The following is a 26,841-nucleotide window of genomic DNA, read 5'->3' on the forward strand; positions in this document are numbered from 1 at the left end:
ACGCTATCCTGCAAGCCACCTGGGGAAGTCCACAGCAAGATAAGGCAACATACGTGCGGACTGCTATGGCAACAGGGCAAAGAAAAGACACCAACAGATCCAAAAGCTGGGTTGTTTGTATTGGAGGGAGGGGTTGGGTGTTCATCTTTGTTTGTTTTTCAACATTAGGAACTGTTTTCCAAGTCAAAACCTGAAAATAATGTCAAAAAAAATCTCCTTTCAGATCTTGTGAGACTATTCTGTACATAGTACTCCTGAGGGGGAAGGGAGGGGAATATCAAAACAGCTGCCATAAACATAAAATAAAAACCCTACTGCTGTTTAGATGCGACGAGGTGGTTGTTTAACCAATTTACTGGTTGCTGTCAGACCTACTTGTAATTTGGCAGCCAACAAAGCACGTGCTAGGAGCTTTGCAAAACCCCCAATACGAGCAGAAAGCGTTCCAGGCTGGAAAACACCAGTACCACCGCGTACAGCCGGGGCATTCCAGGGGTCTCAGCTGCTGCTCACTGAGATGTCTTCTGCAGGAGGGAATAAAAAGTTCTTAACTAGCAGATGCAATTGTTATCTTTGCACAAAAAGGGGCACTGCTGCTGCAGATAATGCCAAACGGGACCAAGGGCTGTGCACAGCCTTGTAGGGGGCTGGGGAAATACCAGCAACATCAAAACACTCCCATTTTCGGCAGGGGAAACAAAGGAAGAAAACAGGTCAGTGCAACAACATGGAAAGAAATCCTAACAAAGGATGTAAATGATGAATTTACACACGGAGATGGTTGCCAATAGCTCCTGGCACTACCTGCTTCTACCTAAACTTCACTGAGTTTGTGGCCATACATTCTGCTACTAAAATCATGACTGGGGATTAAAGGGACAAAAGCAGACTGAAGTTTGAGTGTGCCAGAAATGGCCAACACATGAACCAATCCTCCAGAGACAGAGGGAAACATTCTGCATCTAAAGTCAGCATTGCAAAATTCACTCCACAATATCATGTACAACCATCAGAAGTACTTTTTTCCCAAGTGATGCACATGCTGTATTTGAAGACCTCTACATATCCCTCTTCCCCCTATTTGAAAGGAGGTAAAGCACTGCGATGTCTACGACAGTCATGACACATGGAGACAAGAAGAAAGCCCACATTTATTCTTTCGTCCATTTCAGTGTGGATGTTAACTCTTCATTCAAACAGACTTTTTATAGAGGAAAAAAAAACCACCTCTGTGCAAATTTTGTACCTGTTATAAAATGAAAATAAGGCTTTTGGTGTATGACTGTCTAAGCTAATTGATGTCATTACACACATGACACATATTCTGGTTAACCAGCTACCAGGGATCTGGGACTGAGGCAAGCAAGAAGTGAAATTCAACAGAATTCATCTGATCATTTTTCCATGATTTTATTTTCGGGTCTTTTTGAAACCCACTCAGATTTTCCATGCCTGCTGCAACCAGTAGCAATGAATTTGGTAATTTAAGGACATGCTGAGTGCAAGTGCACCTACCTGTATGCTCTGACCATGACCTGATGTCCCTTAAGTTTTGAGTTACCAAACAAAATGAATCATCGTTCCCTGTTCATCTTCTCTGTATCAGTCATCATTTTGCAGGACCCTATTAAATTCTTCTCAATCCCACAATTTCAGGCTGAAGTCTTTCAGCCTTAACCGCTCCCTGCACAGAAACTATTATTTACTTCTCGTCATACTTATTGGCCTTCCCTGGACTTTCCCAACTACCGCTCATCCTTACTGGAGAAGGGGAAGCGCAAGAGCATGCAGCAATCATCAATACGCAGTCATGCCACAGATTTATACAGCAACCGTTAAAACTACAAAATAAAGAAAAGAAAACCACACACTGATGGTTCTTTCCCCTTATTCCTTTGCACCAGGAATTCTTAGTATTTGATTTGCTCCTCCAAAGTACAAAAGCTGCTGCAATTCTCAGCAGAACATCAGCACTGCCTTGCTACTGCGCTGCTACTCAGGTAGCAACAGGTATTTGAGAGCCAATTTTTGTTTATACAACATCAGGGTGGTAATTTTCCACTCCATGTTATTTTATATGTGTTACTTGTGCATTTGGATTTAGATTAGGTATTTGGAAGAAATCCTTCACTATGAAGGTGGTGAGGCCCTGCCCCAGGCTGCCCAGAGGAGCTGTGGCTGCCCCATCCCTGGCAGTGCCCAAGGCCAGGCTGGATGGGGCTGGGGGCAGCCTGGGCTGCTGGGAGGGGGCCCTGCCCATGGCAGGGGGTGGGATTAGATGGGCTTTGAGGTCCCTTCCAACCCAAACCACTCTGTGATCCTGTGAATTTAAGATTCATTCCATTTTCCAATGGTCCTTCTTCAGTGCTCTGCATTTTCTTTGGTATTTCTTTTATTACCCTGAATAAATTTTTATCACCAGCTCCTTTTTGCTCTTTTTGTACTTGATCTAGACAAAGGCTATCAGGGCACATCCTTCTATGGCTCCAGAGTCAACGTGCAGATTTTAATTAGGACTGAAATCTAAATCTCTCTAACATTTTTTCTACCAAACTGGAGTCAGCCTCGACACGTTTTTCCAAAAAATGACACAGATCTACACCAAACAGCACCATTTCCAGTGATTCTGTGTAAGGAGTGTATGACACACAAGATACACGATGCTATGGCAAAATAACGACCGGGAACTTCAACACAAATTCCCCTATTATATTACTAATGGGCCAGCTAAGAAAGGGAAGGTCGAATATGCTGGGTCCCTGAAAACTCCTTCCAAAAAAAATAAAATATGTTTTTTATGTTTAAAAAAAGCATAGTTTGATACATAAAATGGAAAAGCACTATTGAAGAAAAAATAAATAAAGGGTTGCACTTCAGAAATAGCATCCACACTGGAAAACTAAGTGAGATGAGAATTTGTTTTGAAAAAACAGACTCCACCTACTGCAAAACGGAGGCACAGACACCTGAGGTATCAGTCAGATGGGAAAAAAAATAATCTAAATTTTCTAAATGGCCCATTTTAAGTGTGTATGACAATAATGTTATTATCCACTAAGACAGTAATAATTTAAAGAAAAGCATAAAAATTTCCTGTTGCATCTGGTTTCCTTATTCCATATAAATTACCAGAATAAGAAGAAAAATCAGAAGATGCTTAGAACACCAAGATCCTTCTGTTCTGCCCGTTTTTCCAGTGCCTGGGCAGGTAGGAGAAAGATGCACCGTAAAGAGGCAACTACTCATTTTTAATGAGTACACCTAATATTAATTGCCTACAAACATATCTAAGTGCATTTTTAAGCACATACTTGTCACAAATATTTATGGATCCATTTAATCTATAGGTAGTATCTTCAGTAGTGTCAGTTCTTCCCTTCGTTAGGTTTAGAAGTGCTAGGCAGTACAGTGATGAAGCCTAAGCAGCTGTCTGAAAAGCACAAGGTGGATTTCAAAATCTCTTCGTTAACAGGCTGATGAGAGCTTTTCCCATCGATTTACCCAAACCAGGACTTCCTCAGATGTAGTTTACTTTTTCTTAGTGGGAGGCTCTGCTCAGTATGGTTCGTACTACTACAGAAGATGATGGGTAAGATACTGCAAGAAGCCGTTCAGGCTGCTTCAGAGCTTGTGAGATTCTGAATTTGCCCAAAACTCTCTGGCATCTTCTACAAGGATACCTTTCCTTCACCAAGAAAGGTCTGGTTCTGGTACTTCTGTCCTTTGTCCAGGGACAAAAGACAAAGATTTACCTTCAGAAAGTTCACGTGAAGCCCAACAAGAAAGCAACCGGGCAGGCAACGTCCCTGGCTCTGATGATGAGGTTACTGAGAATGATAATAGAAGCATTGATAAAACAATCTGGATTGCTTTATGCATTATCACTTCTGAAGTCACCAAATACCAATGGGAAGCAAGGGTTTGTTATTAAGGGTAATTTATTCTAAGGATTGCTTGATGTGGTGCAGATAGTAAACAGAATATTCAACGGATTTACTACGAGTTTCCCAAGAGACTCAGAAGTTAAAATAAACTTACTTCATTGCACTTCTCCCAAATCAGAGCCTGAATCCCAGCATTTTTATGTGACACAAAGGCAGGAAGAATTACAGACTCTACGAGGAGTTGGATATTTTACAAGTGTTCTCAAAAAGGAGAGGGAATAATAAAAGAATTCAGTTTCAGTGAATTTAAATGCAGGACCCAGAAAACGCCAAGCACAGAAATTTGCTGAAACTAATAGAAGATGGCAAAAAAACTGAACCAAGTGTTCATTAATACCAAAGGGCCTCCAAAACTACAGAAAACTTCCCAGGACATACTTGTTATGTTACTTCTTTCTGTAGATCAGCATTTTTGTATCTGTATATATGTGTGTGCACAGAGAAGCACAATGCTTTCCAGACTTAGCGTGCTTTTTTCTATTTTGGGGGGGGGGCATTACAGAGGTTCAGTCATCAGAAGTAAACTGCTCTGGCCAAGAGGAGCAGAACAAGAGGACACACAGTAAAACACCGTATTCCAAAATGAAGGGTGTTTTACTGAGAGCTAGGAAGGTGGAAGGTGCTGATGGGTCAAAGGTGTTGACAGAAGAGGCAATTGGCACAAAAACCCAGAAGAAATATACGTATTTTTTTCTTTTTCTTTACGGTGTAGGTGGCAGAGCCCTGACCCCCAGGCAGCCCAGAGGCTGTGGGGTCTCCTCCTTAGAGAGCTCCAAAAGCCGCCTGGCCATGGGCCTGGGCACCCTGCTCCGGGTGGCCCTGCTGGGGCAGGGGCTGGGCCCAAGGGACCCCGAGGTGCTGCCAGCCTCACCGGGCTGCGATTCTGTGGGTGCTAAAATGATGTAAAGAGGGATGAGTAAGCTCAGTATCGGCCAGATAGTGAAATACCAGTGGAAAGTCACTGGTGGGAACCATGGTGAAGAAAAGTGGGAGTTAGGAACAGACAACTGATCTGAAACAGCTGGAAAGGGTTGTGAATTCATGAAATAAAATAGTCAGAAAAGGAATAAGCCAAGAAATCAGCCAGAGAGACAGGGCTAGCAGGTAAAGGGAAGAAGTCTATGCTGAAGTTGACAAGAACCTGAAAGTCTATTGGTTCAGTGCAAGCAGTTTTTGTCTTGTTTGCTTGGTTGTTGTGTGTTTATTGTTTGTTCGTTTGTTTAAGGAAAAAGTGGACTTAGCTCCAAGTAGGTCTTTTCCCAAACCTCCCTCCTCTTTCCATCTTTAGGAATTCTGTGATTGTTTACAAGAAAGTGAACATGGCAGAAACATTTGGCAGAAAATGGGCACGGCTCAGAAATCGCTCAGTTGGCTGGGCTAACAAACCATGCTGAAACCATCAGGGAACACGCCTTCCCCTGCCTTAGTTCTAATTCTGCCTCTTTGTACACACAACACAGAATTTTGTTCAGGGCAACTCGTTTCCTCTGCTCTAATTGAAGTCACTGCACCCTACCATTATTGAGGAGTCGCTTCAGGAAGGATTTTAGCCAGAAAACACCTCTTTAGGCCAGGTGGGAATCATTTTAATATTTTATTAAACTAGCGCTTCAAAAAGGGGAACCAGTAATGCTAGACTCCAGAAATAATTAAAAACAAACAAACACACAAAATCCTGACTATTCTCCGCACACAAAACAAACAATGGAAAAGCAGCTAGAAATACAGAGGCAAAATATGTCAGAAGTTGCACATCAAGAGGATTTTATGTTCAAGTGATCTCATTCTGAGTTTTATGATATTACTATATTATGCTTTGGTTGCCAACTACTACACCGAGTTGCTGGCAAGCCCACCGTTCACACAAAAACAAAATACAAGGCCTTTTTAGTCAGAGTAGGAATTCCCAAACTGGACCACAAATACACTTCAGCCTGAGTAACACAAACTGGGATTTCTCCTTCCCCCACACTTCACTACTGACACAGCTCAACTTGGAAAACTTTCAGAAGCAGCACCCTTTCCAATTAATATAATTAAAACTCTATCTATCTGGTGTTCAGCTTTTCACTGTGATTGTGTCTCAATCATATTGCTCAGAGTGACAATGGGATTTCAGAACTACGTATTCCTACATGTGAGACATGTGCATGGATCTCTGTTGAGAATCTTTGTTAATAATGAAATGTAAAGCCAAAAATACCTACTTATCACCAAAATCCTGAATCACTGGTATATCATCAGTTGTTTAGCTGGAATTACTTGTGGGTGACTTTATTTTGTTTTAGTTTGCTTGTTCATTGAGAGGAGACGTTTAAATATATTTAAGATCTATTGAACTTACCACTTACAACCACACTTTCTGTCCACCTTCTGATTTTCATGAAGCTGTTTCTACCACAAGGGATAGGAAGAACAATGAATGGAACAGAGGACGCATTTAGAACCAGTCTTCCTCTACCCTGCTCTGTTTTTCTACAGGCAAAAACCTGCTACCACTTACTTAATTTCAACTTTAATAACTGGTAATTACCTACTTGTAGAAGCTGGAAGAGACCATCCAGGTTCACTACCACCAGTATTATTACCAGGAGCAGAACAACAACTGGCAGAAGAACACGATGAAATGCTCTTGTGCTCAGCTTTCATCTAGACTCTCTCCACAAACCATTAACAACACTTAAATTCAACAGAAGTTGTGACTAAACACTCGTGACGCTCCCAAAAGCGTACAGTCTTGGGTAAAAAGCCTTCTCAAACCTGTTCACAGCATCTACCAAGGAAGAAGCAAGAGACCAGCACGTACAGCCAAAAGCTCATCCTCCATCCACTTGAAGATTTCAGCCCCAGCTTTAACCACTCCAACCCTATTCCTGCATGGCGTACACAAAACCTTGCTGCAAAAATGGCTCTTTTGAGGTCCTCTACTTGTTCTCCCCATAAACCTACATCAAGTACAGGCTTTCAACTTCGCATTTAAAGACTTCACAACTCTGTCTGCTTTACTTACCAGCTATAATTGACAACTCCTGCAACTCAGCTGGCATTTCCATGCAACTGCCTCCCTGACCGCCAGCTTCTGCTGTTAGCGTGTCTGTGCTTTCTTCCACTTTGCTCATTACACATATAGGGCTACCTAATTAAATTTATAATCCCTTATGTCTCGATGAATTTTTAAGCTTTATTTCTGTCAAAATCTACAAACTTCCGCCAATTGGCCGTGGCTTCATCCCTCCTGGCAGGTTTCATCCTGCTACATATATTCAGTCCCCGGTTAAAAGCAGGCAAATGGCTACAGACGTGTGCCTGGCAAAGACATGACAGTTCTTCACCACGGCCTTTATCTTGCGAGTTAGCTCATCTGCTCGTCTCTTTAGACTCTTAACCTGCCAGCACAGACTTCACAACCCGCTACAGCACTGCTCGATCCAGTACAATCCAAGCTCTCCAATAACTGGAGCGTTTGAGTACCACCAGAACAAATATTTACAAAAGCAGGAACCGATTCTTATCTCGTTTCCTCAGCAGCAGTAGGAAGCATTAACGTTAGGTTATCCCAGTTACCCCGCTGGAATATAATCTGAATTAGTTAGCTGAGTTAGCTCAGAATTAGTTAGCTGATTACAGGTCTGTTAGTAATACTGCATTTTGGCAGCTATTCTAAAAATAACAGCTTCAGAGGTTTTATTTGTTTGATAAAAACTTAAAAAACAAAACAAGAGCAAACAAACAACAACAACAACAAACAGTCACTACATAACTACAACATGGGAAGCATCCCCACTAGACTACTTAAAAGCACTAAGTTCAAAAAGCCTTCATTAATATATGTTTAAATAATGTATTTTTTTTTTTTTTTAGTATCTGCCCAAATGCATGTCTCAGACTTCAAAATTAAATAAATACTTGTCTACCAAAGGCCCGCTTAATTAAATGGATTTCCGAGAGAGAAGCAATAACCAGAGAGCACCGCTGCCACATTCTCATTACCTGTTTCCACAGTGTTTTCTGTTTCTGCTGCCTCCAAACCATCCATACTGTCTTCATCCTCCACTGCAGTTTTTCCTCTACTCCGAGGCCTGCAAACACAAGAAGAGAAAATTGTTTTTAAGCTGATAGGACTTTTTAATTTTTATTTTTAAGTTTATCCAGGATCTAAATAATTCCATTTTGCAGGGATAATCGTCAGCACCAAACTGTAGAACGTTTAAGCCAAGCAGGGATTTGAGTCTTGTACAGATCAAGGTTCCTCCCCTTTCTTCCTGTTTTAGGGAACGATCTCAAACAATGCACACTTCACCCAGCAGCTGGCCCCTTAAGTTTCCTGATTATTTATTACAAGAAATATTCTCTCAAACTTCTGATCAAAAAAATACATATTATAAAATGATAATATTTAATATGAGTGTGCTGCTTGCTCCACATTTTTTCATTACATACGAGGTATCTGCAGAGATAACAGAGAACAACCCAAATCTGGCCAGTAGTCACATGTGCAATAAAAGGGACACTAATTCATTCAGAGCATCCCGAGGAATAAAAACTATAGAATAACAACAAGGCTAAAGCAATTGAATTGAACCATGTATTATTTTCAGTGAAATAAATATTTTGACGCCGAAAATCAAATGTTATGAGAGATGGCTGGGTGTTCCCACAGTAAAGAAGTCGTCACGTGAGGAGAGCACGTGGAAACTAAACTACCTGGCAGCTCCGTTTCCATTTCAATCAAGGCCTGACGGGGAGCAGGCAGGTTTGCATCCCGGATTTCAGCCTTTTTTCCCCTGCCTGCCTCTCCGGCAAGAGCGGCGGTGGGCTGTCGCGAAGCCCGAGCATCCAGATTCCCAGCTGTTCAGCAGCCCATTTGAAAGGGAGCCAGGCGCTTGGCACCTCGCCTCCCGAATTTTCAGGCTACTTGGCGAGCTGCCTGGCACGCCGACAGAAAGCCTGGGAGACCCTGGGAGCTTCTGAGTCCAAGTACACAAATTCGGAGAGCTTTGGGGCAGCTCAGTGCTTCCAAAGCCCCCCGAGCTCCAAGGCAACCGGTCAGCAGCCAGCCTGCCCTCAATCCAGGTGTCCCCCCTGGGGAAATGACCCCGGCACCGAAACCCTTTTGCTTCCTCTTTCAGGGATTCTGAAAAGTTTGCTTTTAAGTTCTGCATTGGGAGATTTGTTTTTTGAAGTGATTCAAATGTTCCAAAAACCGTGTTTCCTTTTTTTTTTTTTTTGCACAGTCTGTTAAAACACTGCGACCTAGCAAAAGTATTAGCTCACAACTAGATCTGCTAAACTGGCTACAAAATACACTCTGGGATCAAATACGATCCCAGAAAAATATACAAGGGATCTCTGGGATCAAATATGATGCCATACACAGAGCTGGGACTGACGATCATCTTCTGGGCCTACACTTGGTGTTCTCCTGCTAAGCAAGGGGCCCTGCCTGGTATTACTGAAGAAGAAATCCTTTTAAACTGTGTTGGGAGCCCTTTTGCCTCTGTGAAGGAGGAAAAGAAGAATTCAAGTGCAGCTAAAACCAGAGCCTGAAACAAGGAGCGAGGGGAAAGAGGAAAGTGAGAAGAGGCTGAGGACAGGACTTCGCTGCTTGGCACTGTGAGATTTGTTCCAACAAAGCCAAAAAATGCGGGAGCAAGGTTAACCCTCGGGACACACGGTTACCTTTCTCCTTGCTGGGTTATCCACAGGCAGAGACAGCCCCCCAGAATAAAGATTTAGGTTTCTTGTGTTCCTTTACAACAGCCCGAGGCGTCAGCCAGCCCTGCACGGAGAAGGCAGGGAGGCTGAGACACCTCGCTCACCGCAGCAACGCCGCCAGGCTCTGCCAAACGCACCCAGCTGAGGACAGGGATTATTTCTAAATCCCATCCCCATTATTCCTCCACCAGCCAGCCCTCTGCATCGCCGAGGTACACGTTTGGACTACAACAGGATCACTTTTAAACCAGCACAAGCCGAAACGACAGTCCTGCTTTCTTCCCAAGTACCCCCTTCCGGTCATCTCCGACATCTTTTTTGGCGAAAGCCCCCAAATCTTGAGGTCTCTTCCAACCTAGACAATTCTGTGATTCTGTGAAATAGCGGAAGACGACTGCTTGCACTTATTTAATAATTCACATCTGGGTTTAGGCTTGCCATTACAGCCACATGTAACGTACGAAACGCTGAAGTGCCTCACAAAGCTCTTTTAAACACTTTGCTTAAACAAGAGCAGCCTTCACTCCCCGACGTCCCCACCGTATTTTCACAACCTATTTAACACTGAGGAGAAGCAGAGGTTTCAATTAATTAAACGTAATTGCTTCTCTCCAGCACAAGGTAGAACCACGCCTGGACTTTTCTTGCCATCCCCTCCCCTCCCCACCAGCGTTTTCCTAAAAGCCCTCACAACATCGGGTAAGTATAGAGAACTGGAAGAAATGCTGGGTTGTATCAACTTATTTTCTGTCAGGTGCATTCGTTTCACAATTACATGAGATTTTACAGCCTAAAAATTCAGGTTTGCTATAGAGAAAAATAATTCACGTCCCAAATGGGGGCAATGCAGGCTGTACTGGCAACTCTCCTTCAACATTTCCACGGGAAATGCCATTTGGAAAGGCTGTCTCGTGCACCTCACTGCTACAGTCAACATCTGCAGTAACAACAGATTGTTTGATGTCATTTTTATTCATTTTATAGATTTAATAAAGGCTGTGACAGCTTTGCTTAACACTAGATTTTCCTCTGACAATCCCAGTGACTTTATTTATTTATTTATTTTTCTATTTACTTACTGCACTCTCCTTTAAATGAAGTGGAAAAGCCAACGGTGGGGATATTCTGCTCTTGGGACTTGACTCTTTGAGTTACCAATAGGACTAAGACCTAAACCTGCTCTCACCAGACAGTTTTCTAGAAAGCTTTGCCTTTTGGACTGCAAATTAGCCCAAACCTGGTTAGTTAACGAGCACGCAGAGCAGTAACGCACCCATCGCTGTGCATCCTCCACCAAACCCAGCACCTCTAACACCAGACCAGTCCCCAAGCAAAGCCTCATCCCAAACACCACTGTAATAGGAACAGCAGCGGGACAAATTTGGGTAGCTCTGGGGTTTTCCAGCATATATTCCAAAGTCCCAAACTTCCTTACAAGCAGGGCACGGCACACCACACCTCTACCCATCACCGCAGGATCCAAAGCCCCCGGGCAGTGGCCATGTGAGGCACGGATGAGCCACGTCCCACCCCGGTACGGACCGGGAACAAAATGTACAGGCAGAGCCCGGCTGATGGAGACGAGGAGCACACAACAATAAATCTGGGGCAGTACAATAGGCAGTGGGCTTGGCACACAGGCTGAGCCGCTGCCAAGCTGCCCGCGACTGGCGTTCTCGCTTGCCTTTTCCTACAACAGAGTGCGATTTAGAAGGAAAAAAACAAAACCACGGCTATTGATGTTTAAATGAAGGGATCCACTGTGAGAAACGCAGCGTCTTCAAGCAGTCAGCATTTCGTGAAACGAAGTCAACAAGAGAAAAAAAAATTACTTTTTTTTTAAAAATGTATATAGGACTCCAGTTGAATTTAATTACTGTCTACAATAATTTTATTCGTATTTATAGAACATTGAGTCATTTATCAAAACCCTCCGCGACCTGCTCCAAAATTTGTCATCAATTAGCTCTCTTGGCTAATGCCTTTCATTAATCTCCATCTTTAAATACATCATAGTAAATACGATTCTTGCGAGCAACTAATCACATTTAGCCCACAGGACACAAAAAAAAAAAACAGCAAAAAAAAAAATCCCAGCAAAACCTGCTGCAGGGCTCAGCAGGTCATTAGCTGGCCTGTTTGCAGCAGGCAAAAACCTGAGAGGTTGCTTCCAAGCTTGGTCTTTTCAGTCATACAGCAACATCTCCAAGCATCGAAGGGGCTTCTGCTGAAGTGCATGGAAAGGGTCGTGGATGCACAATGCTAGGATAAAATAGAAAAGTGTCTTTTTTTTTTTTTTTTTTTGGTAGTTGGTGTTTGGTTTTTGTTTGTTTTGTTTTGAAATGCATGGCGTTTTTTGCAGTGTACTTCCCCCCTTCTCCCCTGGAAGCCTGCAGAGCTACTGCTGGCACCAAGCACAATACAGGTCAGAAGGACGCCGTGGCTCTTACTCATTCTTTCCTTCCAGTCACCGGTAACAAGGCCGTGGGCCAGCATCTCCTGGAACCACGTGAAATAACCGAAGAAGCCACTCTGCTTCGGGTTTTGTCGCTGTCAGGCTGCCTGTTTCTGACCGCCCAGAAGTTAGAGCCAGACAAGAGTTTCTGCAAGTTCTCCCTAAGCTGCTACCAACAAAATCAGACGATAATTTCAAAGCATGGTCTGAACAAATTGATTTACTAGTCCAGCAGATTTGTCACAGCTCACCAGGTGTTCATACGAACTGTCCCAGAGCTTCGCCCTCTTTCTCCAGTGCCCTGAGTTGTCTGGGGAGGAATTAGCTCCCCTCCTACGCTTTGCGAGGTGCTGAGTGCAATGCTGAACACAGAGAAGAGGACCAATAACCTTAAAAAGCGGTGTAACATCTGGGACACGGTAACATCCTACAGCAGCACAGATGTCTTGTTAAATGAACATCTGGCCGCAGCCTTACCCTGGAAGACAGCAGAGGCACGCTGCATAAAAAGGCTCCATCGGTGCTGCAGCCAGCAGGGCTGGCGAAAAGCCGGTGTCCACACAACATTTCCTCGCCTGAAAGCTGTCCCCATCCTCTCAAGAATCCTTTCCAGGTGTGCAGAAGCACCGTTCCTGGTGTTTCTGAGCAGTAAATCATGAGCACAGCTGCAGAAATTCAGCAACGGAGCAGCTAAGGTTCAGCTGCCACCCCCGTGTGAAGGGAATCACAGCAAGCAAGAAGCAGCTCCTGGAAATATCTGAAAGGAAACTTTTTTCCCCTCTCTGAATGCTACTCATCAACGCAGTCTTTACTGCTCCTAAGAGTTGAGAAAATTGAGCATCTCACCCCGTTCTTTTGCATATTATAAAAAAGATCTTGGTATTTCCCTTCTTCCTACTTATTTCTTACACTAGAGATGTATACATGAACAGCAAAAGGGCCTTGATGGATGGAAACGAGGAGCAACAGAAACCTCCAGATTGATGCAAGGTGACAAAGCTGACCTTTCAGAAATAGGAGTGAGAGACTAGAAACAGGTTTTGTTTAACATCTGTGGAAACAGAGTTATTACAATCTCATTACAGAACTTGCTCAACCTTCAACTTAATTAATAAGAGATCTCAAAAATATACTTTATTTCCTATTAGCCTCCTGGTACAATCAAAGACAAGTATGTATCTTAATACTTCCAATTTATACAGCGTGATGATCTTTTCAAAAACTCTCCATCAAAGGGAGACTGCATTTCAAACCAAAATATTGCAACTTCCCATCTTGCAAACCCCTTGATCAGTTACAACTGCACAGCCACCGCTCACCCGTTTTATAAAGTAGCGTGAAACACCTGAAATAAAAAGAAAGTACTTAAGAAAATACATAGCCTTTGAGATCACAGATGTCTGAGAAAAAACATAAAAAGAACGCGGACTCCAGTCCACGAGTGCTGATTCTTATCTGCACTTTTCTAGTGCTCTCCTGTGAAAGAGTCGCCAAAGATTTCCTACGCCTCTCAGAAATGCAAATAAAGAGTTTTTCAAAGATCACTTGTAGCAAATGTTGCAGTTGCATCTTGGCTTTTATTCTAGAGTACGGTCACAGTTTACAAAAGTTAACACAAGGAAAAAAATGACTGGCGAAGGCAGAGCTCAAAGAAAAAAGGATGTCCTGAGACAGGTTGGGAGTAAAATATTACACGTGTAGGAACTTGCATTGAGAGGCGGGATGAATCAGCACTTTTACCTACAGGTGAAGTTTGGTTTCCCTCTGTTTTCAGCTTCAACTGCTCCTGCAGTTCATTCCCTTCCTACACGAGCCCCCAGCCCTGCCTTGGGAAGGCTGCTGCACGATGGCACCGCTCTGGCCACGGTGATGTCTTCAGCGCCTTCCCTGCTCCTCCCTGCGGGTACGGTTGCTCAGTTTGAGTCTGGAACTGTTTGAGCAGACGAAGACCAAGCTCCCCTAGCTGAAACAGACCCTTACACCAACCAGACCGTGACATCTCCTTCCCAACTTGTCACCCCATTTTGGGAGCATCCTCGGGGCAGAGAGAGAGGCACAGCTGGGAACGGCTGAACCAAGAAGATTCCTGATTGACAGAAGCTGCAGGCAAATAAAATAATGATCCTTTCACACCAGCCCACAAAGTATTTGTGGAGTCACAGCTCAGCCAGTGACAGAAATACCGAAATACTGAAGCTGGGGCTACTACACAGCTCTTTGTGGTATCAGTACGTGAGGATCCTGAGTCTGGTGTGCAAAGCACCCAGGCAGGCTGCCTGGCCCACAGCTTTGGGCTCTTCAGACTTGGAGACATTTGGAATAAACGAGTGAGAAACCACCTGAGAGGCTTCCAGGTCTAATTTTCAAATTGCCTCGAGACATCTATCAGCTCCGTAAACTGAAATTACTGTTAATCAAATACCTGTCCTGGTATCTCAGCAATATACACTATCACATGCTACAGATTGATTTGTCCAAAACCTACATCCACGTCGATAGATGCTCTCCCTGGCTGCCTTGCAGCTTTATAGTGTTTGTTCTCTGCCATAAAACGCATTATATCCAGAGTCATAATACCCATTATGCCCAGTTGAGGAATAATTATAATGCAAAGAGAACCTGATGCAATTATGACCTTCCGATCCATTACAGATTTACATTTTTGCACAAAGAGAATCCTTTGCACATCTGTTACCAATGCACTCGGCCATATTCACTATGAAAACGATGCAGAACAACATACCACAATTTAAATATTTGCACTCTGTTTTAAAACCTTTTCTAGAACCAAATCTGACAAACGTTCAGGAGCACCAGCAGCCACAGGTAGAGCTGTGCGAGTCTTTTCTGCCTCTGTGTCTCCACCTGCCTCCAGCCATGGTGACAGCTGCTGGCTGGAGGAACCCTAAGAACGTAGTGGGAGGCTCTGCCATGAGCTTTATCACGACCACTGGATATTTTCACATGGGTTTGGTGTTGTTTGGAGGGGGCTTGTTTTAGTTTTATTGGCAGAGAGTGATTTCAACTAACAGACAACTGTAAAGCTGAGAGACGACTCGGACCATCAAACCCAGAAATCTACCCTCTGCAGGAGTTTGCTGGTGCCCCATCAGGAGCACTGTGCCTGTCCACACTTCTTCCTTTGTCTAAAGTCAACAAAACTGCATCAAAATATGTTACCGCTTCAAACACTGTCTCTTCTTGACTGGTAGCATAAGTGTTGCACTTGCAGCAGAAGACAAGATGGATTTCTCCATGACGACGGCTACGGGAAGTTTTAACTTCGCCAATCTTGTGACAGACCCGATGCCAAAAATTCTTAGCCGCAGCAGGGCCAAGCTCTTGTCTTTGCTGTGAACGCAGAACCCTCCAGCTACTCCCTGCCACCACTTGCCTGCTGCTCTGGCCTCAGCGGAGGTGCCAACGCGACGGTAAGGACAGCAATCCTCCTCGCCGGGGATTTCAGCAGCTCGTACGTAAAATTCAACAGCTCTGAGTCATCGTGCGGGAGAAGCAGCTGCCAAGTATCTGGAACTTTGTGCAAGTTTTGGTCTCCTGGAACAGCTTTGTGTAGTTTTAGCAGCATTAACTATGAGTTGTTCTCAAAGATTTCCTTCTGACACTGACCGAGTCTTACTACAGGAACACTGTGCAGGTATTTTTATGGTGTATACGCAGGAAGGGCAGGTGCAGACTGTGCTGGGATACTCAAAACAGATGCAAATACTGACCTCTTAGCTATTATTTCCAACTCTGTAGGACAAACTAAACGCCATTCACATGGCATCATTCTGAGAGATTGCCAGATCCTAATGAGATTGCCCCAGTCAACTCCAAACATCTCATGCTTTTCCCTTGAATAAAGTTCAGTGTCTTTTGTCTCAAATCTCTTTTACTAATGGTTCTTAAACTAAGAGCAAGCACAGATCTTTCTGCCTGTAGGTTCCAACAGGCAACACCATCGGAGCATCGCCCTACTGCTTCCCCCACCGCCCACCAAAGCTTCAAGCTGGAGGGACCATGAGAGGGCTGGCAGTACCCAAAGTGCCCATACCCTGCTCCTACACAAGATGCTGACTTAAAACATGTTACGCAGAGTTTTGGTAATACTATCCAAACTAAATGATAGCCTGTAATATTGTCATTACCAATTTGAAATGTATTTAGACAAAAAAGCAACAGAAATGAATGTCATAAAGCCACAGACTTCACTCATCTGTTAGCACCCTTAGTGCTCCTTACAAAAAAAGCACTTTTTTTTTTAAGATAATGTCAACAGGTTATGAAATATTTCTCTTTCGGTAAGACTGTTATACCTAGGAAAGCCAAAAGGAAAAAAAAAAACTCATCAACACCACCACCGCCAGCGAAGCCCACAAGATCTGGTCACTCATTAAAAATCCATTAAACCATATTCAGACGGCTTGGAAAACCTCAGAATATCAAAATTAAACCTAAAAAGAAGATGGGTAATATAATCAGATGGGTGTCAGTATAAATTTATAATTCGCATGATATGTTTTTTTTTTTAAAAAAAAAAAAAAAAAACAAAAAACCACACAACTGTTTTCAAACTAGAAGTAAATCCTAAAAGCCAGATCACGGAAGCTATTTTTATCCCAGAGTAAATAAAACTCCAAAAATACTACTGTGAAATATGAACAACAATGCAAGCAGCATAATAAGCATGCTCCGAAGCACAGTCACAACTAATAAAGTCTTTAAAAAGGTTTAAAAGCTTCTGTATAAACAGACGTATCAGTCTCTAGGGGCACGGATAAGGCAGAAACGCTGCATCTGCTGAACAAAACTGCCGATCACGTTTCTCAATAAAAATCCCTGAAGAAGATTCATCTGACCTGGAAACACGAATTTGCCTTCTGATAATTACAGACTAAGCCCAACTAATTGTAACGGAGAGCTTCTCATCTTCCGTTCAAGGGTTTGTTGAATCTCATCATCTTGTTTGGGGCAGTATTTCGCTGCACACCAATGTCCTCAGAATTTCACCCTGTATTTGAGCCCACTAAGAGCCACGTTGAGCTTTCTCTGGTTTTGATCCATGCTACTCTTCTGCCAGCTAGGAAAACATAAATTCGCAATATTTAAAATAAAATTAAACGCCGTCACCAAAAATGTTATTCCTTACATTTCTTAATGAAAAATTTTGGGGAAAAAAAGGTAATAAATGGCCGTGTTTCCCAGCACTTGCTGCTGGGTCTCCTACTTGATCTTCTCGGCACTGCCCAGTATCAGGTGAGGCTGGGCTGTGCCACGAGTGCTCGTGGCAGAACGATCCACGGCTCGCCCAACGTCACCCGATACAGGCCAGAGCTAGAAACAAAACTGTACCTGCGTCACCCGATAGCAGCAAGCAACCAGCGAACGTTGTTACAGCCACTACTACAATGGAAGTCATCCAAGAGGCCCAGCTGATAGCTCCAGGTCAAGTTCCTTTGAGGCCATCATTAGCCAAGGACACCCAAGCTGTAGGCTTACTCCATTTACTGTGTTATGCACTGTAAGTCCTCAAGTGCTGCCACTTATCTCCAGTTTTGCAGGTATCTTCAATTTAAACAGGTAAGAAACGTGTTTTTAAGTTAAGATTCTTCAATTTAAACAGGTAAGAAACGTGTTTTTAAGTTAATATATTTTCCAAGATTTAGCCTCGGTATGGAGAAAATGCAAAACCACTCAAGATTCAGAGATGCTGACCTGAAGACAGGAGTAATTTCGAAAGAAATTTTGAGGATTAACACAGATTGAACGGGTAGCCAGCAGGACAAAGCCAGTTTGTATCAGGATCCATTCCTCGGGTGTTGAGGCAGCAGCAGCAGGGACAGAGGAGAGCAGGCAGTGAAGAACGAGAGGGAATCCAGCAGCGACGGTGTCTTTGGGTAGCAGGGCAAGCTGTGCTCTTCTAAAATGTTCCCAATTTACAGCCTGATTCACTTCCTAACTTTTTTCAGGAGCCACCGGAAAAATTGTAACGAAGGTAATCAGAAATGACACTGAAGTTGGTTTATCAGAGGCTTGTCTGTATATTTATTTAATTTTTTTTTCCTGAGGATAGGCCTTCTGGAATGACAGCTTCTTAGATATTTATACTTGTATTTCAACTGCCGTTTTACATATATACCCATATGCTTCTAATTAACATTTACAGCATGAAAACTCGATTCTACCCAGCAGACCACACAGCCTCAACAATCACCGTGAGCCCTCCAGAAGTACTCCAGGTACCAAAAGCTGGCACGGGGACAGACGAACGCCTGCAGCCAGCCAGGGAGGTGACCCCGCCGAGGGAAGGGCACTGGGCTCGGGTTCTCTTACAGCACCCCACAGCATCCTCACAGAACAGGGGCTGGATCACAGTGTGGCCAATGCGTGATTTTCAGAAGCAAAACTTATTGTTTGTTGCAGTATTACTACTGCAGAATTGATTTTTTTTAATTTATTTTTGCACACTGAAATCTTCTTTAAAGTACCTGAAAGCCTACATGATGAGAGGAGAATTACACTCGAGGTGCTCTGATCCTCCAAGGCTTAGAAACCACTCTAATTTTGTAAAAGGCTCCATTTTAAAAGCATCTTCAACAACGTTTCATACCGTGCCCATGAAAAAGCTGCTAAAGGGCACTATGGGAACAGAAGGCCGATTGCTCGGACCTGCTGAACACGATGCCAGAAGCATTACCCATGCCAGTCCGGGATCTGTAAATCCCACTCCATGACCGCGATTGCTTGAAGCCCATCTTCCAAAAGGGCACCCCCTTCACCAGCCCCTTTGCAGTTTGTTTCCCTGTTAAGGATCGACGCTCATTTCCTAGGTGAATTTCTCCGGTTTCAGTTTTCCAATGCTTGCTCTTCTCCTACCTTTCCCTGTTACATCAGGGAACCCTCAAGTAGTTGGTATTTTTTCCAGCAGAGATGCTGCCATTGCCATCAAGCCAGTTCTTGGCTTTAGGGCTTGGACCCCCCACCATCCCAAAACCAAAACGCACTGAGCACCTTCAACTTTCTCACCAAAAGCAATCCTCCTTTCCACAGCCTTTGGTCCATCTCATGGATTTTAACCAACATTTTGGGCTTCTCATGGCTAGCAGAGGCCCAATAAACACAGCAGCAGCCAACCTCACCCACGCTACCAGCAGAGCTTCGGCGCAGAGCTGCGAGCACCCCGCACGCGGTTCCTTCTCCAAACCTCCCCTTCCTGGCTGCGGCCCCTCCAGGCACTTCCACCTGCTGCCAGCACTTTTGTGTTTAATTGCAATCAGTCAACCCAGATCACACTGCTGCTTCCTCCCCTCGCTCAGCCGCATCATCCCATGCACAGCACTCACCCGCAGGAATTATCATCATTTGCAGACCATAGTTCAAACTACTCCGAATATCAGATCGCATTGCTAGAGCGCCATCCAAAAAACCCAAAGCCGTGCCCTAAATTCCCAAGACAACAGACTACCCTGTCACTTAACTCAGCTCCTGTATGCTTTATTCTGACTAATTCAAGTAAATATTTTAAATCAGAATACGAAAGTTAGGTTCCAACACTCTTTACAAAAAATCCACATAAAGCTTGTGTTTATAGAAAACGGTGTGAAGGATCAGAAGACGCAGCATCTACACCAAAAGAAACTTCCTAAATTCATGTAGCAAGTAAAAAGATGAAAAGGAATGGAAGGAATTAAAAAGAAAAAAAAAATGCACAAAAAAACACCTAAGAGTTCATGACTCTGAAGACTGCACTGCATATATTTTCCAAAATAAAAATACAAAGTTAGAAGCCCTCAATTCCGCACGATTCTTCACTCTCCATACTTCACCACCAAGGCACAAGCAGTGCCCACCGCAGCACCACGAGGCTTGAAACTGAGCCCTCGGATCACACCAATTTCAGTGGGACCCGCGGGATCTCACCGTCACACAGGAGCGAGTAGCAGGTACTTCGATACACCTTGTGGCAGAATTAAATACTCTATTGAAATGATGAGATCAAAAAAAAAAAAAAAAACACAGTGAATTTATTGTTTCTTACAACTTTTTTGCTGTAAAATTCAACTCCAAGGTAGTAATTGGCAGGGACAGAATTATGTAGCAATTAGGGCATGACAGCAAAAGCAAACAAGAACTGAAAATGGGTTCGACACTTCTAGTAACAAGCAGGTAATTATCACAGCAGCTTGAAAGGGGCATAATCAACCAAACTGACATCATCCCTCCCACATAATAAAATGTGAAATCCCTTTACGTGCAGCACAGCTCTTACATGCAGCTGGTAAACGCTGCTAGTCGGGTCCCTGCGCCTGCGGAGCAGCCGAGGTTACAGTTGGGACAGTTCAGCAGTGGGTAGCATCCATTTCTTTATGGAGAATGACGACAATTATCACGTTTTGATCCATTCTGGAATACCAAGACTACCAGCAGAAAATAGCACTGCATGCAAATGTCTTTGCTTCTTCAAGGAACTTTGGAAACAAAGTTAGAGCGTACCAGCGAATGCTGTGCCTTAAGGGAAAAGTTACTGGTACACCACTGCCTGCAAGATGAAATAGGCTTAATTATAAAATGAAGTGATGAGTTTTAAGTATGTTTGAGTTCTACCTCCTAGATTTCCCCACAACTCCCTTTATTTAACCTTAGGTGCAATGTTAACTCTTGTCTCAGTTTCATTACCCCAGGGACATTTCCTCTGTCCCCATCAACACCGAGTCCAGCCCCGTCACCAACAGTCACGATTCACCACAATGCATTTGAGGCCATTAAAACACAAGCTGTAATGAAGCAAATAAATAAATTTGTTCGTCTGCTGTCCACTTTTAGCACGGCTTCACCGCCAGATTCCCACCCTCACCGGCGACGTGTTTTGCAAACCTGTCAGTCCCGAGCGAGCAGCGGCTGCGCTAGAGGCAGGCACAGCCACCTCCCTCTCTCCTCTTGCTGTATTTTCTGTATTCCCAAGCTACGTTCCTTGCCACGTTCTGGCTCCGTGTGTTGACAAATGCATTTACCTCGCTGCTGTCTGTCAATATCATTAGCTTGCTGTTTCCGCCTCCTTCCAGCTCATTAGCAGAATCCCGCACTAATCCTGCGGGCTGCCCGTTAACTATTTCTGTCCGGCGCCCAGCTCGCAGCCACGCTTCCCTCCTGGTTTCTTGGATACGAGCGATCCCAAACACACCGCAGCAGCGGCTGGGTTTGCATTGATTTTGCAAGTGAGATCTCCACGAAGCGTTTGCAGAGCCCCCGTACGTACCCGTTTGTAAACCGCGCCGCACGTACCCCGAGTAAAACACACACGTTATTAGCATTTATTCCCTTAGTTTAAAGGCTACACAGATGATGTGCAGCACTAATACAACAGAAATTCTTTACACACCCGTTACCTCGGGCAATCTTTTAGGGGGGTTGTTTGTTTGCTTGTTGGGTTTTGTTTGTTTTTACTGATTAAGCAGAGGGTTCTCAAAAAACGCCAAAATCTGGGCTACCAGATCTCAACTTTTCCAAGTTTCTGGCAGAATTACAATTATTATCATTCATCTCAGCATGAAAATGTGATGAGTCTGCAGCCTCACCGTGGCACTCCTCGAGGTGTGGAAAGTTTGGGTGACCGGGCGGTAAAGCAGCTGTAGGGCTAACAGAAGCCACGCGACTGCTGACTGCGTTACTGACAGGATGACGTTAATGCTATTCCAAACTTGTCTTTTTTTTTCATCGCATCTGAATCATTTTACATCTGAAACTACTTATAGAGGTTAAAAGCCTATCAAGAATCCTATTAACTAGAAAAATATGAAAAAAAGGGCAAGTTTACTGATTTAAAACCATACCCTGTAAAGGAAAATGAAACATTCACTTCTAAGCTAAAAAAAAAAAAAAAAAAAAAAAAACCAACAAAAACAAAGTCTAAAAGAAAGGAAAATAGGAAATAGGAAAAATAATCAAAACCCCTTTATTATTAAGCCAATTATCATTGGTGAAACTTCTTAGAAGCTTTGCTTCTGTGAACATGATGATTTCACTACAAGGATCTACAAGCACAGGAAACAGCTGTGTGTGTACATAACTCTCCAAAAAGCTAGGACTGGCCCCAAACAAACCAACAGGGGACCTGCACTGAGGCAATGGCCAAATCTTCCCCTGAAGAACCAGGTAAACTGCACATCCCCTTTACTAAGAGAGGTTATGGAGTAAGAAAGGAGCTCCAAAGACGTGCTAAGAGAGAACAGAAAGGAGCAGCTGCAATAAGAGGTGGCTGCCCAAGTGGTGCTGCCAACACAGCTCCCAAACCGTGCCCTCAGGTGCCCCGCACACATCAAGCTCACGGGCAAGTAAAGTACCAGGGAGCAGGGTGGTGGATGCTATTTCCTAACTGGAAGAGGTGAGGTGGGAAGCCCCCAGTGATGCACGTGGTTTTTCTTCTATGCGTGTGGATCCTAGAATAAAGGTATCGTGCTTGCCTGCATGCCCCTAAGGGGAACTTTCTTCATCTGAGCAGCCGGGAAGGGTGGCTCGGTGAAGGAAGCGGGCTGTTTTGAAGCAGGGCTCCTCCCTGCAAGAGCCTTGAGAGGGTGCAAGGCAAACATACCTTTTTTTGGTGTTGCTATTAACTTCTCTAAACACAGACACACCCCAGGACCTTATTTATTATTTTTTTTATACCTAATCCTATGGGCTCGTTTGCAGACAGGTTGAGGATTTGCCTCCTCCAAAAGTGAAATCAAAAGCTGAAGTTTAGCTTACCTTGGAAAACAAAAACAAAGCAGGGCTTCAGTCACTAGACACACCCCATATCAGCATACTCCAGCATTTAATTGCACAATACCACTACGCTGGTAACTCACAGCAGAAGAACTACAGCTTAAAATAACACTACTAATAAAAAATAATAGGTAAAAGCGCGCTACCATTAAAAGAAGTCATTGCTCAGCAATGCCACTGGACTAAATCTAAGTTTCAATAAAAGCCATCACCAAGCATCAACTTTATTACCCAGTGTTTCACTTCCAAATCCAAGAAGTGTTTAAATGCTTAGCCTCGGATGCACACAAAAATGAACACACCAACGAAAGTGAGGCTGAGAGTTTGCCTCAAAGCTATCACACTTGCAGGTGCAGTGCTGAATAATTAACCTGTGCTTTTTTTGAGGACTACCTGAAAGCCCCTCTGTCATTTATGCTTTCTGTTACCAGCATTATTTTGAGAAACGAGATGAAAACTGTATAAAATTCTGAATTATTATAAGAACATTATTTTTTCCTGGATCAAAACCTACAAATCCTGAACGCTTCATGAGCTCTTCTGAAGAATTTCTTTTTTTTTTTTTTTCAAGTTTCGTTGGCCAAAAACTTACTATTCAGGTTTCACAAAATTTTAAAAATGCTACATGTAATATTTCATCACTACTGTAAGGTTAAAAAGAACTGCAATCAATAGCTTTGATTTCTGAAATTACAGCCCGCATTATAAAACGCCCTGCTGGAGAACAAATCAAGGGTGGAGAGGACTGAGGAGTTTCATATATTCCTAGAAATCTCAGACAAAAGTAAGCGTCCTGTCCTATTCCACCAGCTCCAAAATTCGATCTCTTCGTGTAACATTAAAGTTACACTAACAAGGTTTCACATCATCAGGAAAAATCATAGGCAAAACACAATGGTGGACCTATCTTAAACACAAATAAATGTTTCTGCTTCTTTTTATCAAGCAGCTGCTCTCAGGGAGGATGGCAACTACGAATTCTCCTAACACAACAAATAAAGAGATTTTTCTTGCGTGCAAGATACTCATTTCTTAGGAGACACAACAGAAAGCACCAAGGCCAACCAGTCCCTCTACATGACAACTGTATCAAAAGAAACTGTACTTAAAAATAAGCACGCCTCTGATGAGCAGCTACGACAGGTTTCGAACAGTTCAATAAAGCCAAGTGAGTTTTGGTGTTCTCCTACAGCCAGATTTTTAATACTTGCATGGAAGCAAAGGAGTCATTTCTGCAGATCTAGGAACAGAGTCAAGCTCTTATTACACACTTCTAAAAACAAATTCATAAACATATATAAAAGAAGTACGTCTGAAGTCACAAGTATAATCCTAAGAAACAAATAGCCAAAAAGCTACTTAGAAATTGGCATCCCATTACTTGGGAAGATCTAAGAATACCAAAATATTTTTAATATGATAATATAAAGTCAAGAATTAAGCTACATTAGGAAACCTTCCCCCTAAATCCGAGTTAGTCCAGCACTTTTTAAAGCACAGTTTCATGACAAAAATGCTTTTTTTTTGTGTAGCAGAGACATACAAAAGGGTTCTTAGGGATGCCAACCACTTTCAGAACTCTCCAGTGATGACTCATCCTGTTATGTATACAAAGCTCTCATTAAAAAAAAAAAAATAGTTGGCATCATTACAGACCCTCAGTTAGCAATCTTCGACTTACTGTTATTTCTTGCACAAAGTCTTCCAAACGCACCGCAACCAAGTATTCTGGTATGCTAATTTTGGGGAGGAAAACATGCAAATGAACTGGAGCGGCCTTTCTTATACAAAGAGTTTCTACTCTACTTCACAAAGTGCTCCAAGATGGAGATGGCCTCTAATAAAATTTCCAGCTGAACAGAAATCCTTTGTTGCTCCGTGTCGGTTCCTTGCCAGTTGCGCTGATCAACCTAGTTTGTCAAAGCAAGAAAAATAAGTCCTGCAAAAAGAGCCTTGATGAGCCCAATGAAAAGAATCACATCTTAAAAAAAAAAAAAAATAATAATAAACAAACAAAAAAGTACCACCCCTAACCCAGCCCCTAAAAAATACCCTAAAATATTTTTCTGGCCATCTCCTTAGACACACTGATGTCTCACAGTAAGATAAAACCACCACAGAGGTGCAAGTAATTGTCATGAACTGTGTTACCATAATAACTCATGTTTGCCAATAAGAAAGCTTTTTTTTTTTTTTCTTAAATATATTTTCTTTGAAATGTGTGGGTCCCTGTGGGTCCCTCCCAACCCAGACAGTCTCTGACCATCCAGCTGTAAGCAGAAGCTGGCCATCCGCAGCCCCAGGTCACACCAACAGCGGAGCCTCCAGGTTAAAATAACATTCCCCTTTTGAAATCCACCTCAAGATTTGCTTCACACGGGCAGCTCGTCTGGAGACAGCAACCCTCCCACACTACTGCTGCCAAACTGAGCCGAAGGAGCAAGGTACGAACGCTTCCCTTTATTTCCAATCGCTTTAGCCACTCACTTCCCTGGTAATTGAGCTCCTGGTGTCGATCCTTTTCTAACCATGGCCATACACGCATAAGAAGCCAGTGTCGGTGCCAGCTCTGCAATTTCTCTTTCCCACTAGGGACACTTCCAGCATCTCAGATGTTTTCAGAGCAGACGTCTCCCCCACTGCTGCCACACAGACATTTGATGATATTTTTCTAGAATTGCCTCTTACCCACAGTAGTTACAAGTGCCAAATCTATTCCAACGTGCCAAAAGAAAAGCCAGCACTAAGAACTTTTACAGCATCTTCCATCCCTTCTCCTACAACATCCTGATTTGAAAACACTCTTTCTTTGCCCAAATTGCACCAACACAAGGACTCAACTGTCTCTCTTGCTGATCTTATGTTGAACCTACCTGTGCTTGCATCAAGTTTAAGCTTTGCACAGTTGCTGTCAAAGCCACAAATTTAACTTCTGGATTCGTGCTATGAAACTTTGAGCTCAAAGCATATCAAAAAATAAGCCTGAAGAACCACCCAGCTTTTTCTCCTTCCAGGCGAGATGACAAGGCTCGTCTTCGAAAGCATAACGAAACCCTTTTGATTCTGTTCATTTAGTTGTAGGTTTTTGTTATTCTCTCATTATTTACATAGTACCATAGGTGGTCATGGCAAATTACCAACACAATTTAGGCTGGCTCTCTACTGCAAGATCAGCTTATTAATTAAACGGAACAAAAAAAAAGAAGACAACAGCCTTTGGTAGTTAAAAAGCAGAGGTAGAGGATAACAGGAGACACCCGCTGTCAACACCGGTGTTTCATATTTGTCCTCAGACGACTACGTTTCAAATGAAAGCAGAACCCATTCCCATTCAATCAGCAGTCAATGGAAGGGAAGGGATGAATAATGGACCCGTGCTGAAGGACGAGCGTCCCCAGCGCAGGCTGGAACAAGGCTGCGGTTTGGGTGGTGAACAATCGGGCTCAGAAACCAGACGGGCATTTCACAACACACGGCGCAAAGGGGACGGGTGGGCCATCCCGAAACGCGGGCTGGGCCCCACTCAGGGAACAAAAGGGGATGCTTTAATCGTATTTTAACGAGCATTTGCGTGTGACCTGGTCTGTTAGATCTGATCTGTCACCGCACTGAGGCTTTTTAGAGATCTGCAAATCCAGAGCCATCAGCAGCATCAGGCATAAAATCTAAACTCACCGATAGCCAGTTCTATCGGGAAACTTAATAAGGAGAATAATTAAGCCTGCTCATGCCATCTATGACCGGTTCATCATCCAGATACAAACACCACGACACTAAAAGAATGAAACAAAACCTAGGCTATGTAATATGGACATCTCACATCAGAAAACAAGACCCAACGAAACAATTCACTGCCTGAAGGACCACAACAGAGCTTGCAAACAGTCCAAACTCCCAAATACTTTTGGAGCCCAGAACACCTTCAAAAAGCAGCCCCGTTCACCACACACACAATTTGTCCTCTCA

General features: G+C 43.3%; 1 protein-coding gene across 8 annotated transcripts in view; it reads right to left on the bottom strand.

Moving 5' to 3' along the window:
* KMT2C (lysine methyltransferase 2C) overlaps window positions 1–26,841 on the bottom strand; it is a 193,244-nt gene that overhangs the window by 139,543 nt on the left and 26,860 nt on the right. For all 8 annotated transcript variants that reach the window (XM_032181531.1, XM_032181535.1, XM_032181539.1 and 5 more), the window contains one exon: window positions 7,935–8,023. In XM_032181531.1, the coding sequence (XP_032037422.1) occupies window positions 7,935–8,023 (89 nt within the window). The remainder of the gene's footprint in view (window positions 1–7,934; window positions 8,024–26,841) is intronic.

The sequence above is a fragment of the Aythya fuligula genome, chromosome 2 (assembly GCF_009819795.1).
Source record: "Aythya fuligula isolate bAytFul2 chromosome 2, bAytFul2.pri, whole genome shotgun sequence".
NCBI lineage: Eukaryota > Metazoa > Chordata > Aves > Anseriformes > Anatidae > Aythya > Aythya fuligula.